The 16,993-nt window shown below is 57.1% G+C and overlaps 1 protein-coding gene across 1 annotated transcript in view; it reads left to right on the forward strand.

Annotated features, from left to right (window-relative positions):
* The window catches only part of SLC41A3 (solute carrier family 41 member 3), a gene marked incomplete at its 5' end in the record, with an annotated part of 54,590 nt that overhangs the window by 33,899 nt on the left and 3,698 nt on the right, over positions 1 to 16,993 (forward strand). Inside the window, 5 exons of the mRNA XM_082848653.1 lie at positions 6,563 to 6,634; positions 10,197 to 10,341; positions 12,508 to 12,654; positions 14,676 to 14,820; positions 15,601 to 15,680. Of these exons, the coding sequence (XP_082704779.1) occupies positions 6,563 to 6,634; positions 10,197 to 10,341; positions 12,508 to 12,654; positions 14,676 to 14,820; positions 15,601 to 15,680 (589 nt within the window). The remainder of the gene's footprint in view (positions 1 to 6,562; positions 6,635 to 10,196; positions 10,342 to 12,507; positions 12,655 to 14,675; positions 14,821 to 15,600; positions 15,681 to 16,993) is intronic.

A 16,993-nucleotide genomic window follows, 5' to 3' on the forward strand; every position in this document is an offset into this window, starting at 1 on the left:
GAGCTGTCTACTTCTCCTTTCAATTCTGTCAACGTTTGCTTCCTATATTTAGTTCCGATGGTTGGTCTGTGTATGTTTATAACTGTTACGTGTTCCTGGTGGTTTTGTCAATGTATAATCAATATATATTTTATCAATATACACAGTCTTCTTATCAGTATATAATGTCCTCCTTTGTTTCTTGGATCAGTTTTTACTTAGTATCTATTTTGTCTGATATTAGTACAGTCATCCTTCCTCTTGTTTGGTTGCTATTTGTAAGGAATATCTTTTTTCCACCTTTTCTCTTTCAATCCATGTGTGTCGTTAGATCTAAAGTTACCCTCCTGTAGACAGCATGTAGTTGGATCTTGTATATTTAAAAATTAACCCATTTATGTGTTTCGATTGGGAGGTTTATTTACATTTAAAGTAATTAGTGATAGGCAAGGACTAATTATTGCCGTTTTGGTATTTGTTTTCTGTATGTCTCATAGCTTTTCTCCCCCTCATTTTCTCCCTTTCTGTCTTTTTGATGAGTTCTTTTTTTTTTTGATGAGTTAATTTTTTGTAGTGATAGGTCTTGACTCACTTCTCATTTTTCTTGTGTATGTCCTGTAAATGTTTTCTTTGTGGGTACCTTGGGGAATCCGTATAAGATCCTAATGTTATAATAATCTATTTTAAACTGCTACCGACTTAAATGAGTCAAAAATTCTATTCCTTTAAAGCTCTACCCCGTTTATGTTATTGATATCATGAATTACATTTTATATACTGTGTACTCGGTAATATAGGTTTTTTGTTTTTTGCGGTACGCGGGCCTCTCACCGTTGTGGCCTCTCCAGTTGCAGACCACAGGCTCCGGACGCGCAGGCTCAGCGGCCATGGCTCACAGGCCCAGCCGCTTCGCGGCATGTGGGATCTTCCCGGACCGGGAAACGAACCCATGTCCCCTGCATCGGCAGGTGGACTCTCAACCACTGCGCCACCAGGGAAGCCCAGTAATATAGATTTTAATCAATCATGAATTACATTTTATATACTTTGTACTCAGTGATACAGATTTTAATTATTTTTATGCTTTTGTTTTTTAAATCCTACAAAGGCATAAAAGTGGAGTTATGAACCAGAATTACAATACACAGGTTTTTATATTTGGCTGTGTGTTTGCTTTTACCGGAGAACTTTATATTTTTCAATATATATATTTGACTGACTTTTGATCATCCTTCCATCAACTCCCTTTAACATTGACCATAGGGCAGGCCTAGTGGTAATGAACTCTGTCGGCTTTAATTTATCTAGAAATGTCTTAAATCCCCCCTCATTTTCAAAGGACAGTTTTTGCCAGAATTACTTGCTGACAGGTTTTTTTTTTCTTTCCGGACTTTAAATCTGTTTTCCTGACCTGATACATAAACTGTGCTAGCTTCTGGTCTGATCTGTGAGTCGGGTGAGAGAGAAGCCCATCTCTTGGGAGCCCCTAGACCAGCCAGAAGGTCACAGACAAGTCGATTCTTTCCCTCTGTCCCCAGGGAGGCCCAGGGGCTGGACGGCTGCCTGCTGCCTCCTGTCTCCTCGGGGCTGTGCCGGGGGAGGGGCAAGGGCGACAACGACCTTTCCTCCCATCGTGGGTGAGGCTTCTCCTCGGCTGCTGCCCCGCCTGGCCTGGCTTCTAACCCTCCCACAGAGCTGTTGTGCTCAGTCTGTGTGGTTCATCCTGTTTCCTCCAAGGAGCGCGGGCTGGGCTTCCCTGTCCGCCCTCTGGCTGATGTCTCTCCCCACCAGCTTCCTTTTAAATGTATCTTTCGTTTGGTTTGCATGTGTCATCCAGGACCTGCTTCAGGGGAGGGTCCTGGCAGGTGAACTGTCTGGACTCCCAAATGTGACGGGGCCTTTATCCTCACAGCTGACCCCAGCCTGGCCGGATAGCGAGGCAGTGTTCACAGGTATGTTCCCTCAACTGAGACAGGCTTGCCGTGTCCTCTGTACCCGGTGTTGCTAATGGTGGCCTCGTGTCTCTTTGAGTCTCATTTCTTGTAGGTAGTCTGTTGATTTTATCTTCCTATCTGAACTTTTTTTTGGCGGGGGGGCTGCGTGTCGTGCGGCTTGCGGGATCTTAGTTCCCCAACCAGGGATCGAACCCGTGCCCCCTGCAGTGCACATGCAGAGTCCTAACCACTGGACGGCCAGGGAAGTCCCCGTATCTGAACTTCTTTTGCATTTTTTTGTATCATCCATGTTCTGAAATTTCACCACGGCATTTCGGGCATGGGCCGTTTTTCCTTACCTTACGTACGTGTTAGATTTTTCAATCTAAAGACGTATGTCTGTCTTCAGCTCTATGAAAATCCTGTTTTTTGTGATTTCTTATATTCTGATAGCATTCACATTCCCGCCCTCTCTCCAACTTTAACGTATCCACATGCAGCTTCTGGCTCTGCCTTTTTCCATCTCTGTCTGGTTGTGCTTCATTCTGGGAAAACACCTGCGCTCCATTTTTCATTTCACTCATTTCCTCTTAATCTCGCTCTCAAGCTCTGTGCTCCTGAGGTCATTGTGAGGAGTCCTGCTTGTCTCCGTCTTTTACTTTACATTCAGAAACCGAGTGTGCTTTCTAGAACCCCAGACGGTCTCTCCCTGTGCGAAGGCAGGACTCTGCCACCCCCTGGTTTAGCTGTCCTAGAGTCTTACTCGGCTTCTGTTTGATTGTTTCCTTAGGCTTTTGCCTCCGTTTGTGGAGTCTGCTGAGTCTGGCATGACTGTGGCCTTCAGGAGACAGGGATTCTTGGTCACTCGAGCATCCTCTATTTGGGTTTCCTCCTAGTCTGTGGATCTCCTTCTGTAGAGCAGGTGAGCCCCTGATGGCTGGGGGGCATCACAGTGTGTTCCCTGGAGGTACAGGCCGCTCACTGGTCTCACCGGTCTGTGTCCCTCTTACTGTGGCCACTCTGGACACTTCCCTGCTTGTGACCCCAGCACACACCCTCGCTGCTTCTGCCTAGCCAAGCATCCCATCGTCGGCACAAGCCGGTCGGGCGAGAGGAGAGGCGCCTCTTGTTGAAGCCAAGTCGCCACCTGTCCGAGGTGCCCGTCGTCCCCGGGGCCTCCTTCCTGGGTGGGAAACGTGTCCTGCCGTCATTTCTGGGCGTGGGTCCTCTGTCCACCTAACTCGCCTGCTCTCTATGCCCAAGGACTTCCTCTGAATTTGTGTTATACTGTAGAAGCCTCTTCTTGTTTCCATTGTGTGTCTGAAGGCTGTCTGCTCACTGCCATGATGAGCCCTGTGATGCTGGACTGGAGTCAGAGATACCCTTGTAAACTCACGTTTGTTTAGGACGTACAGAGGGAGACGAAACTAAATTTGCGTGTGTGCACAGCGGGGTTAGGGTGCATACACGTACGTTTCCTGGCTCCATCCGTAAGAGGACCTAGAGGCGCTGACACTGCAGTAGCACCAGGTGGAACTTGCAGGAGAAACAGGATGTGTGCATAGCTTCAGATATCTCCCCCAGGAATTGTGAATCGCTCTGGTAGTTGCAGAAACTGTCCCCAAAGCTTCGATCTGCTTCCACGGAGGAGCAGCCGCTTAATCCCCTCCCCTGGAGCGCAGGGCCGACCTGATGAGGGGCTTCTAGCTGATAGCGTGCGGGGAAGGGAAAACAGCGAGTCTGCAGGGCAGAATCCCGGCAGACGCACCTCAGCCGAGGTCAGGGCGCCTGTGGTCAGCCGCGTGGTGTCGCTCGCCTCGGATTCCGCACGCGGAGAAGGCACCTCCCCTCGGCAGCCTCTTCCCTCCGAACCCGCACCCTCAGTTTAGTCATGCAGAGGCACCAGACAAGCCCACGTTGAGGGACCTTCTGCAGAATGCCTGAGCAGCGCTCCTTGAGGTGTCAAGGTGAGAAAGACGAGGGAAGGTGAGAACCCATCACTGCCTGGAGGAGACCAAGGAGCCAGTGGGGGGTCCGGACTTACTTCCTGGAACAGAGAAAGGACAGTGGTGGGAAAGCCGGGATGTGCAAATACATCCTGTCACCTAGTTGGTGGTGTTGAGCCAGTGTTAACGTCTTAGTTTGATGACTGTCCTGTGGTCCTATAACACAGTGGTCCCCAGCCTTTTTGGCACCAGGAACCGGTTTCGCGGAAGACGATTTTTCCACGGCCGGGGGTGGGGAGGGATGGCTCCGGTGGTAGTGTGAGCGACGGGGAGTGGCAGATGAAGCTTTGCTCGGTGGCCCGCCGCTCACCTCGTGCTGTGCGGCCCAGGGGCTGGGGACCCCTGCTATAAGGTGTTACGGTCAGTAGAAACTGGGCGACAGGTATATGGGAAACTCTCTGCGCTGACTTTGGAACTCTTGCAAAAAAAAAGTCTACATTTATTTAGAAATAAAAAGTTAGAAGGTTGTCTTTCCCTACCCTCCAGTTTGAGGAAGGAGGAGGACAGCAAGGGTCAGTCCTCTTTGTTAATCCAGTAAGTATTTTTTGTTGTGAATGGGCCAGATGACCTTGTGAAGCTCTAACTCGCTGGGCAAGTCAGGACCTGGCAGCAAACAGGAGGTGCAGGGTCAGGAGCTGAGCAGAATTAAGGAGGGGTCCACCGGCAAGCTTGTGGGTGGCAAGGCTCCCCAGGCCGGGTAGCGGCAGGAAGTCGTCCTCACCTGAGGGACGGGAGGAGGGGTGGTTCCCACAGCTGGGCCTGTCGCTGAAGGAGAGGCCGAGTGGCCGAGCTGCAGCCAGAACCGCAGGGCAGGGAGGTGTGTTGATGCAGCTGTAAGGGCTCGTGAGACTAAGAGAGGCTGAAGACGTTTGAGTGTGATCCAAACGCACGCTTAGGAAGGGCCTGCGGGCTGCTTCTGCTGAGCTGAATCTGGGTTGGTCTAGAGACGCTCCAGCTTCCCACTCCTTTGCCTTGGAGTCTTGAAAGGCCCCAGCCTGTGCCAGGGCTGGCCTTGTGCCTCTAGCTCCTAGCCTGACCTCTCCAGGACCGTCGTTCTAGGGGAAAGAAATGTCCCTGTATCTTGATGGAGACCTGACCCCCCATGCCTGAGGGCCCCTGCCCGAGGTTCACCCTCCTGGCCGGCCCTGTTCCTTCCCTCCTTCACGGCTCCGTCCCCCACGGCCCTGGATAATGGGCCCTCTGAGGGTCTTCATCTGCACACCAGTTCCCGCCACCATCCTGGCCGATTTCAGCCTCCACGGGGATAACTCATCCGAAACCCACGCTCCCCGGTGTCTGGACGGGAATCCAGTGCCCGTCAGCCCCGCTGCCGTCCCCTGGCCTAATTCCCTGACAGCCGCAGCTGCTTCCCCCCGGCTCTCCCCGCCGTCGTCCCTGTGGGATCTCCAGGCACCCTCCCCTCCGCTCCCTCTCCTGCTCAGCCTGGACTTGGTCTCTGGCCTCTGGCGCCAGGAGGCACCTCCATGCCGCTTCGTGGGTTGTACGGGTTCTAGACGTGTGCACGTGTTTTACACGCTTCCCAGCTGGTGGAAGTGAGGCTTCTTGAGGAAGGACTCCCTTTCTGATTCGTACTGGGGGTCGTGGGCCAGCACCAGCCCTCTGACTACCTTGGTACGTTGCAGTTGGTTGACTGACCGGAACCAACACACGGGCACCGGCATCTCTGGGCCGCAGGGGGCCCGGGGGGCGGGGGGCGGGCAGAGCGGGTGTGGCCTCGGTGGGTCCCTCGCGGCTCTGCTCCACCTGCGCCCCAGTTCCTGGGAGGACACCCGAGGCAGGTGTCAGGCCACCTGGATGAAGCCAGAGCTGACTGGGGCTCCACAGTGGTGACCTGATGTGTCCCAGGCGCCCAAAGACAAGAAGCCTCCCCTTACTTGTACAAAGAAAAGTAATTCTGGGGGCTTCCCTGGCCGTCCAGTGGTTGGGACTCCATGCTTCCACTGCAGGGAGCCTGGGTTCGATCCCTGGTCAGGAAACGAAGGTCCTGCAAGCCGCACGGCGCAGCCAAAACATCAAGTAAGAAAGAGAATTACGTGTTTTCCTCAGAGTTCAGTAACGTAGTGAGCTCAGTGCAGCGGGAGCCGAGAAAACACATTTGCTTTGGAGCCTTTTCTTACCTACATCCTGAATTTTGCTGGCAAAGGCTGTGGCGTTAGGAGCAGCTACCCCTTTTAAAGGAAGAAGCTGCATTTCCGATCTCGCCTTTTTATCCCAAGAGAAGAGGGCCTTACGGACGTTTCTTAAGCAGGACACTTTGCCAAGGCGGGTGAGTGGCTGCTGGTCACGTGAGCTGCGACTCGTGGGCGGGGAGGAGGGATGGCAGGGCGGGGGGAGCCCGGCGCCCCTCATGGACCGGCCGGATGGTCCACGGCTGAGGTTCTTGGTGACACGCGTGCCCGCGTGTGCACGTGTATGTGTGATGGCACACCTGTGAGGGGAAGAGCTGGGCCTGTGTCCCCACCACTCCAGCCCTGAGTCACCGTTTTGGAAGCTGGCAGGACAGTTGGCTCCGGCAGCAGTGAGGGGGCATTTGTTGGCCTGTCCTGAGACCCTCTCCAAGAAGGGTGGGCCTGGCTTCGGCGCTGCCGCCCGACTCACCCTTTGCCCTTCTTTCCATCCTAGGCCAACACTGGGCAGATCGATGGCCCCCGGGAGCAGCACCGAGTCATCAGCAGTAACCTCGCCCTCATCCAGGTGACCCTCGCCTTTGTCCCTTATGCTTCATGCGCGTCGCAAACTTGTGTCTCCTCCTAACTGTGGGGCCGCGGGGCGGAGGGGGGTGTCTCACGGAGCCAGGAAGCCCGAGGCAGCAGTAGGCTGGGCCTGGATCTGGACGGAAGCGTTTGTATCCAGAGCCTCCTGGGCTCCTCTGGCCAGGGCAGGCTGTGGCCACACCGAGAACTGGGCCCAGGTCACACTGGCGTGCAGGCGAGACCGTCACTGACCAGCAGGCTGCCCTGGGCAGGACACAGACTCAGGAGGGGCCTTGACTTCTCACCTGGGCTCCGGAGTCCGTTTGCCCTCTCCGCTGGGCATCTCCAGAGCAGTGTCCCCAGATCCGGCCCCATCGCCTGCCCTCCTTACACCCCTCTTTGAAGTCCCAGACTCCGTCTGCTTTGGGCTGGAAGCTCGCTCTGGGGTGGCCCAGCTCAGGGGCCTCATCTGTAAGATGGGCTGCTGTGTGGCTCGTCGGGTGGGATTCGCGTGCCCAGTGAGCAACACTCCCGTCTGACCCGGCTAGAAACCCAACAGCCCTCAGCCTGCCTGTGTTCCTCACCCTTACATCCGGCCACTCCGAGGACCCTCCCCTGGGCCGCCTGGAGCCCAGCCCCGCTGCCCTGGCCTCCCCATCCAGGCACCTGGGCTCCACTGCGCTTCTGCACGGCCCCTGCCTGGCCTTTTCTAATCCTCGAGCTCATGGGGCCTCCTCCCCCTGGAGCCCCTTTGCCGGCCCCCTTGTCCAGGGGTGGGCCCGGCCCCCTCCCCTCCTGGGATGTCCTTTCCCCTCCCCATCACCCGGTGGGGACTCTCCTCAGACCCGGCTCCGGCCTGGCACTGGCTGCCTCTCCGGGCCTTGCGGGCGCTGTCAGGCCGTCCTGGACGCAGTTTTGTGTTTAGATGTCTGCCTCGTCCACCGAGGTGCTTCACAGGGGCCGGGACTACAGCCTGTGGCTGAAGCCCCTGGAGGTTAAAGCTCTCATGAGGCCCCGGCAGAGGGTCTGCAAGGGCGGGTGGTAAACGCCTTGGCAACAGTCACTGGTTTTGCGTTTCTTTTCCTACCGAATCCTCCTCAACCAGTGTTGATTAGGTCCTGCTGTGGGCAGGCCCTGGCCTGGCACGTGGTCCTGTCACAGCGTGGATGCAACTGGTCTCCTCCATTTTTTAAAAAGCTTAACATCAAAGCATAAAGGGTGCAGTAAGTTCCATACTTAAACTTTTAAAATAACTTCAGTGTATTCTATCACGACAATGTACCCAAGAGTGGTACGTGTGCCAGGACCTCACGGGTAAGAGGGAAGGGCAGCCAGGGGCTGGCTCTGCGGGGCCTGTGCAGACCTGCCGAGCTCGGCCCGTCCACTCACAGACCCATCGCCCTGCGGGGCACCTGCAGTTACAGGCTCCTACTCGATAAGTTATACTGCAGTGAGAGCGTTCTCCTTTTGCGTAGGTTTCTTAAGAGAACTTCCTACAGGTTCACAAGGTAGGAACAGTTTAAGGCTCTAGATGTTTCCCGAAAGGATTACAAAATATCGGATTCCTTGGTGCAATACCAGCACTAGTATTAATAATTGAAATGGGACTTCCCCGGTGGCGCAGTGGTTAAAGAATCTGCTTGCCAGGGCAGGGGACACGGGTTCGAGCCCTGGTCCGGGAAGATCCCACACGCCGCGGAGCAGCTAAGCCCGTGCGCCACAACTACTGAGCCTGTGCTCTAGCGCGCAGCAACGAAGACCCAACTCAGCCAAAAATAAATAAATAAATTTATTTATTTAAAAAAAAAAAAAAACTTCAATTATTAGTTCCTCATAAGCTCACCAGCATGGGAAGGACTCTTCTAAACCCTTTCTGTGTTTGCAGACACATGGATGTGCCCACAGACACAGACCACACGAGTTCCCATGTTTCTATGCATAAAACATACTATACTGTACGTGTAACTTTGTAAATAGCACTTTTCTCTTAATAGTGACTTAACGAACGGACGTCACTCTGTACAGAGCGGCTCCAATCACCATCGTGATTATGTGCTTCTTTGTCCACATGTGCACGTTTCCCTGGGAAAATGCTAGATCATCAGGTATTTAGATAACTTAGACAAATTTCCTCCCAGAATTCCTGTATCAGTTTTACCACCATCAGTGTGTAAGACAACCATTGTCCCGCTTGTTTGTCCGTGTGTACTTTGTACTGTCGACCTTTGAGTTTTAACTTTACTTCATCCGACAGGTAAGAGGTATACCCCACCCATCCATTTATCCGATGAGCAGAGAGAGACCCCAGTGCCAAGAAAATCAAACAGCACTTACTGTTTAACAGAGGAGGACCAGCCCTGGTTACAAATAACCCTAATCCTAACCTTCCAATGGGGATTAAATTTTCCTGATTACTAGGGATTTGATCATCTTTTGTGTGTTTCTTAGCCGTTTGTATTTCCTTTCTGTGGATTACCTGTCATCTCCCTTATGCATTGTTCTATCACGTTATCTTTTTCTTATCATGATGGTTATTGTTGATTTGGTAAAACGGACTCATTATTCTGGACACTAATCTTTTAAGTTATGTAAGACGGAAATACTTTCTCCAAGGCTATCCCTGCCTTTGTTTAGTGGTGTCTTTTATCACACAGAAGTCATGCTTGGACTTTGTAAATCTTACCTGTATTTTTCTTTATGGATTTTATATGTTTCATCTTTAGTAGGAGGCCTTCCCTAATCCAAAATCTGAAACACATTATTCAATACTTTCATCCGTTTCACACTTTATGTTTTTATGTTTAGGTATATGTGTGTGAACGGTATAAAGTCAGAATCTATTTTATTTTTCCAAGCAAATATCCGGTTTCTCTTACCTTATGTATTCCATCCTGATTTGAAATGCCACCTTTGGCACAGTAAACTTTCATATATTCATGATTAAATTTTCATACATTACATTTAAAATTTTCACATATTCACGGTTCAATTCCTGGACCCCGTTCTGTCCTGCTGACCTATTTGTCTATTTCTCTGCCAAGCCACCCAGTTTTAATACTATAGCTTTAAAATACATACTCATAATGAAAATGCCAAAATTCCCGTTTTCTTTCTCAAAGTTGTTATGGCTGTTCTTGAGCATCTGCTCATTTTTGTGAAAGTTAAATTTAAAATGAGTTGTCAGGTACCAGGAAAAATCTGGGGACCCTGAGTGGAATTCCGTGTGTGAGCTGGGGCGTGTTCTCGTCTGCGGAGGCTGACTGGCCTTGCGTGTGCGCTGGGGCCTCAGCTCCGACAGCTCTGGTGTCTCCCGGGGGTCCTGGGCGTTTCCGGGGGGGCAGGGGCACTGTCTGTGCTGCTGGAGATGACAGCACTTTGTCCAAACCAGTTAGAGGGGCTGTGAGGAAACACGGGGGGCCCTTGACCGAGGACCCTACGCAAGATGACGGGGAAGGACGGGGCGGGGCAGCGGTTCCCGCAGGGATCGGGCTGAAGGGGGTGTTGGCTTTGTTGCGCTCCGGCGAGGTCAGCAGACCTGCCTAACGTCTGGTTCCTGCCCGCAGGTGCAGGCCGCCGTCATGGGGCTCCTGGCCGCCGTGGCGGCCCTGCTCCTGGGCGCGGCGTCAGGGCAGGAGCTGGACGCGGCGGAGGCGGAGGTGCTGTGCGCCAGCAGCGTCATCACTGCCTTCCTGGCGGCCTGCGCCCTGGGTGAGCAGCCCTCGGGGTCCTGCGCGGGTCGGGGCACCGCTGGGTCTTGACACCCACCTTGACCTGGAGGGCGGCGAGGGGGTCCCTGCCCTCTGCTGGGGCGGAGACACGTCTGTCTGTGACGGGCCACCGGGAGGGCCTGGGCGGGGCCTGGGGCAAGGCAGGTCCTGCGCCCCCTCCCCCGCCGGAGGCCACCACGCTTCACGCTCCTTTTGGAGCCCTTGCGAATATCTGAAGCTCTCTTTCCCCTTACTTTATGTCTCAGCTCCCTGCACGACGGCAGCTCCTCTGAGAGGGGCCTGCGTGTCCTCTTCTACCATCTGCTGTCCCCACCCTGCTCCTGCCACGCTGCCTCAGGCCCCGGGGGGAGCTCACGCGCATCAGCAGGGAGCCCCGCGGCTGCGCATCTGTTCACCACTCAGCACTCCCCGAGCCTATGTGCCAGCTTCTGTCCCAGAGCCCGGGACACGCTGGGGGCCCAACGCTGCGGGGCTCATCCTAGTTCAGGGTGATCCCTCGGTGCGCGAGCACACGCGTGACTCCAGTCTCGCAGCCTCCCCTGACTCGCTCGCAGTCACGCTGTGTTTGCTTCACACGCTTGTTCACTTGTGTACTGTCCGCTCCTCCACCAACAAGCAAGTGGTGCGAGTGCAGAGCCCGTGGTTCTTTGCACACTTAACCCAGGCACTGGTCAGCTCCCAGGTTTTCTGAATGGACAGTGGTCACACTGGTTCTCTCTGGACCATGTCTGTGTGTATCGTGCAAAGGGCACGCAGGTCCAGGAAGAGGGGTAGCCTTGTCAAGTCGACTGTTCACTCGCCTGACCCCCAGCAGGATGCAGCTGGTTATTCGGCGGCTGTGGTTCCTACCAGGCGGCTGCATCCCCGTGCAGGAGCCCAGGTCGGGGCAGGGCCAGAGCGCGGAAGCCCAGGAGCAGATTCACAGACCTGCTGCATGCCTGCACGTCTGGGCCAAGGAAGGGCTGAACCTTCTGAGAGAACAGAGCCTAGGAGACACCAAGTCTCCAGAAGGCGGTGCCGCTCCCGGGGGCCATCCTAGCTCCTGTTTTACAGATGAGAAGACTGAGGCCTCAGATGGGGTGCACCTCAGTGGCAAGGACATAGCCGGGATTGTCCCAAGAGGAGGGGGACTCGGGAAGCGTGGCTGGTGGGTCACAGCATGACCTTGGCCTGTCTGAGCCATAAAGCCGGGCGGTGGTGCTGGTGGTTTGTAATAAGTGATCTCAAACTGGTGGTGTCCTCTACGCATCCCTGTGGGATTGTCACCAGACCACCGGCTCAGCCAGGCAGTGTCAATTCACTTACAAATGACATTGCGAAAGAATAAAGTTGCTGGGACCTGGTCACAAAACAGCACAGATGTGGCCAGCAGCATTCGATGGTGCCAACGTGATAACCGTGATTACTTTCAGTTACAGAACACTGAGTCCAGTGTTAAAGCAGCCGTGGCCAAGATGCAAAGTGTCTTCTTAAAGGCCACACAAGATGCTGTTGGATTTTGTCCCCGGCAGTGTGGCATGGGGGGTGGAAGCACGTCACAGTGGCCTCAGAACCGAGTCAGAACAGAAGCAGGTCCTGGGAGGCGTAGCGGCCACGAGGAAGGGCCTCTCAGGTCCAGCAGGGACGTCGCCCTGCACTCGCAGCCACATGCTCGGCCCTGGCAGCCCCTCCGGCCCCCAGTGCCGTGCTGCCTTCTGTGTGCCGCCCCTTCCCTCCCTCCCTCCCTCCAGGGACCACCTGCACTGCTGCCCCACACTGTCCCAGACCCCACCCTGCCGTCTTCCCCGCAGGCTCTGCCCCTTGGAAACCACTCATGGGCCAGTTGCCCCCGCCGCCCGCCCGGGGCTCCTGCTGCTCAGAGCAGTTTGGGGTCCATCTTCCTGCCAGGAGGGCTGCGAGCATCACACCTGTAGTTCCCAAGGTTGGGAGCCCAGGCACCACCTGCCTGCGTCTCCCCGACGGTTCAGGGAGTCATCAGGGTGCTTGGGCTGCTCCACAGCGTCAAGCCCGCGAGACACAGGGCAGAGTCCAAGCCTTGCACCCCAGTGCAGGGAGGGACCCCGAGAGCGGGCGGCTCCATGGGTGCAGCGAGCTCCTGGGCGGCCCTGCCCCCCGCTCACCGGCCACCTGTCCCCTCCCCCTGCAGGGACGTTGATGGTCTGCATAGTGATCGGCGCTCGGAAGCTCGGGGTCAACCCGGACAACATTGCAACGCCCATCGCGGCCAGCCTGGGAGACCTCATCACCTTGTCCATCCTGGCATTCGTCAGCAGCTTCTTCCACAAGCACAGAGGTAGGGCCCGAGGCTGGGGTCTGTCCTTTCATAGGCGAGGCCTGGGGTCACTGGGCAGATGGGGGTCATCCCCCAGGTGCCACCGGCTTTTCCAGTGCACCATGGGGACAAGTGTCTCCGGGCAGCAGATGTACAGGTTGTCAGTGCCCACCTCTGACAGAGGCTGGTCTGGGTGCTTCAGCACCTCCTCGCGGGGGGGCACAGTTCACGCCGGACACACACCAGCTGCCCGAGAGGCGACTCCAGGCAGGAGTGTCACAGCCAAGGAGGCAGAAGCCAGGCTCCTCAGAAGGTGGCCTGTGACGTGGTCAGCCGCCGACGGGGCGTTTGCACACGTTCTGGGAACAAGACCTTGTGGCCACCGCCCCCCCCCCCCCCCCCCGACGTCGCCCAGGTCCGCCTGGGGACACAGCTTGGCTCACACCCTGGCCGCTGTGGACACACGGCAGCGCCTTGCCGGCGGCTCCCTCACTGCATTTGCACAGCTGAGCACCTGCTCCAAGTGTCCCGTCTGTGGCCTCCCACCTGGTGTGGCCCCCCCCCCCCCAGGATGGCTGCACGCCTGTCCAGATCTAGCAGATGTCAGTTCCAAGTGCGGTCACGGCTTCATGGGTGGAGTGGACAGCAATGAAGCTTAAACGTGGGGCATGGTGGGCCCATGGACCCAGAGGTTTAAGGAATTGCCGGTTTTTACATGTGGGCAACAGAAGTGGCCCAGGAAACGCTCCCAGTGAGGGTGGCACAGCTCCACGAGCTCCAGCCATCCAGGAAAGGCCTGCAGCAACAGAAAGGGATGGTTTGGGAAGATGCTGGAAGTTCACGAAGTGGAGGTGAAGATCTAACAGTAAGATGCCCTAATTTTATTCTTCAAACACTCTGAATTTCAAAGATTTGTGCACGGACTAGTTATGGAATCTGATTTGCAAAGTAATTTTGAGTTACCGGCCTCCCCGGACCCTCCTCCCTTTTTGCACCCAGCCCCATGACTCCACACACACCCTGGATGTCAAGTCCTGTTGGGTCACCCATCCCTGCAGTGAGACACTGGGTTATCTCGGGGGTCCCGGCTGGGCAGCAGTCAGGTGGGTCCTCGCTGACGAGGGTGAGCCTGTGGCCACTGCACCTATGCTGTCACCAGGGAGACGGCCACAGCAGCTGGGAGGCTACGGCCCTGAGCGGTGACGCTCCCAGCTGCCGCGTCCAGGCCAGCAGATACCTGCCGAGGCTCTGGGCCCATCTCTTGCCCAGGACGCTCAGGGCACAAGGATGGCCACACCTGTTTCCTGCGGAAAAGGGCAGGGGCCCCAGGCCAGGCCCGCGCGCTGGGTGGGGGGCCTCCGCTCTGGGCGTGGCCGGGGTTGGCGGGCGCTTCTCCACAAGGCTGGTGAGTCACCATGTGTGCGGGTAAGAGGCGGGCGGGTGAGTGGCCACACGTGCCCCGTGTGTTGGGCTCCGGCAGGGGCCCAGGTTCCTGAGGCTGATCCAGGCTAAGGTCCGTCCTCGTGGCTCCTGCCGCCTGGAGCAGGTGACACAGGGACACGAGCCCCTGTGAGAACGTGGGTGCCGAAGGGTCCCCCCCCTGGGGTGGCCTCAGCAAGAGCAGGGCCAGCATTGCTGCCCACGGACGTGTCCTGCTCGGCCACCTCCTCCCAGGCCGTCCGAGCGGGTCGGTGAGAGCAGGAGAGTTGGGTACACGAAGTGCCGAGCGCGGCACTGGCCACGGTCACGACCCCGTAAACGGAGCCGTGAATAGCAAGGCCAGGCTGAGAGCAGGCCGAGGAGGGCACGTGGGTCGGGAGAGCTGCAGGGGCGTCAGCGAAGCAAAGGCAGGTGCGGCGGGGATCGAGGTGGACAGGAGCCCCTCAGCCGCATGACGGGAGGTGCAGGGGACGGGAGCCGTTCCTCAGGCTTCTGGGGCCCTGAGTCCCCACACACCTGTCACCTCCGCCACCCAGGCCACAGCCTGGGCCCCACCCTGAGCTCCAGCCCCACGGCCCACGCGCCCCCTCTCTTCCCCCCAGACAGTCGCTATCTGACACCGCTGGTCTGCATCGGCTTCACGGCCCTGACACCCCTGTGCATCCTCATCGCCAAGCAGAACCCGCCCGTCGTGAAGATCTTGAAGTTCGGGTGGTTCCCCATCGTCCTGGCGATGCTCGTCAGCAGGTGCGTGGGTGGCGACGCCTTGGGATCCGGGTGGGGTGAGCCGTGGCCTCGGGCGCCTCCACCACGCTCTTCGCTCCTCATTTCCCCCAAGAACCCTGGACCTGGTGTATTGTGAGGGGCAGCCCTGTTCACAGGAGACAAGCACCCACCACGGCCCCGCTCCCCCGCTGCGCTGGCCTGGCCCCGCTGAGCTGGCCTCACGGCCACAGCTCTGTGAAGGCCATTCCCGCAGCCCAGCCACTGGTGAGACCTACAGGGCTGAAGGATCAGTGCTCCGGGGCCCTGGGCCCTCCAGCCTCATCCTTGGGGGCCCTTTCTGCTTGTGGACCCTGACGGGGGCCACCCCAGCCCTTTCCCATGTGCTCTCCTGAGTGACTCGGGGAGCGGAGGCTGTGGCCGAGATGTCTTTGCTTCCAGAAGCTCGTGGACTCCAGGCCTTCACCGAACCCCAGGGTTGGTGGGGCCAGGTGCTGAGCAGCTTCGGGGAGCAGGGGTGGGAGACGTCACATGGGCCCCTCTTCCTGCTGAGCGCACCTCAGGGCTGTCACGTGGCAAGGCCCAGCCAGCTAAGTGGCCTCGGAAAGGGTCTGGTGGGGCCTTCTGCAACAGCCGAGACTCAGAGCAGAGGTGGGAGCCACGTGCGGCATCAGGGCACACGGGAGACCAGCTCGGCCACCCCGGATGTTTTGGGCAGGTGACAGGCTGACACGGCGGTCTGCGTGGTGAGGGCTGGCCAGCGTCCACTCTAATCGTTTGCCATCTCTGCCCTCCCCCCCGCAGTTTCGGGGGGCTCATCTTGAACAAGACCATCTCCAAGCAGCAGTTCCGAGGCATGGCCGTATTTGCCCCCATCATTTGTGGTAGGTACTGGGGCCCGTCACCTGGCTTCTGGGTGGTGGGGCCAGAAGGGCAGCTATCTCGGAGGTCCGGGCCCGGCCCCGGGAGGCTGCTGCAGCCCCCGCTCCTGCAGGTCACACCTGCCCTCACGGGCCCCCAGGACCAGAGCTGATCCCAGAGCCTTGAAGGCTTTAACCCGGGATCTGCTGGCACCTGGGGCCAAGTGTGGCTTCAGAACCGGGGGGTGGGCCTCTCGTGGCTTTCCTTTTAACTTAGACTCACTGATGACACTTAAAACTCAAGCATTTACACAGAGAAACCAGGATTCCTGTCTTCTCCTTAAAACGCAAGGCGTGACAACACTGGTGCACGGTGGGGTGGGCAGGAATCAGCTTGCCTCAATCTCCTCCATCCCCTGGGTCTCCTCCGGACCCTCCACTGGTTCACCTTCCAGGCTTAACTCTGGGCATTTAGCCCCGCTTGTGTCTAGTTTCTGGTAAGGCTCTGTAAGTGGGGCCGGCTGGTCGGAGAGGAAGGAGTGTGACAACCCACTGCCCAGGCCGTCTGCACAGTGTCCTGTACGTGCCAGGCCTGCACCCAGCCGAGTCCACAGGGCCTCTCCCAGTGCCAGGCCGGCCACTGACAAGGACAGCAGCAGCTGGCCCAGAGGCCACAGGCCTAGAGAGTCCCCTGGGGTCCTCTGCTCGGTGTCTGTAGGGGCTGAGTGAGCACCGCGAATGACTTGAGCAGGGAGGCGAGGCGGGCTCCTGGGCGACCCGCGTGGTGGCTGGCCGGTTGCGGGCTGGCGGGAACGGAGCCCCAGGGAGACAGGAACCTGGATTAAGGGCCTAATGTGGAAAGGCCGCCAATTTATTTTTTCCTTTTTTTTTGTTTTTATGAATCATCGTGGGCTAAGCAAGCAAAATAGATCTGCAGTCACCCTCTGCCCATGGCCATTCTTTGCATCCTCTGGAGCAGCTGGGGCACATCTGGCCCAGTTAGGGGTCATCCTCCATAGGGATGAGGCAGTGGGCAACCCAACCGCCCTCTAAAGGGGACAGTTGCCAGGGGCAGGCCCCGCTCTCTGCCTGGAGGGGCTCCGAGGGGCCTTTGTCACCGGGGCCTGGGGCCCCAGCAGAGCTGGCCACGGTCAGCTCCCCAGGACGCCAAGAGCCCCCCCTCAATGAGCCCCAGCTCGGCTGCCACACAACCCTCCCTCCCCTCCCTCTCGGCCCTCTTTCCTCTCCTTCCCGCCTTGAGGTGAAAAGTTCCTTCCTTGAGTGGCTTCCTGAGACCTCCCCACCCACTTCCCTCCCTCCCTCCCTCCCTCCCTCCC

The sequence above is a fragment of the Leucopleurus acutus genome (assembly GCF_964270905.1).
Source record: "Leucopleurus acutus genome assembly, chromosome: 10".
Classification (NCBI taxonomy): domain Eukaryota; kingdom Metazoa; phylum Chordata; class Mammalia; order Artiodactyla; family Delphinidae; genus Leucopleurus; species Leucopleurus acutus.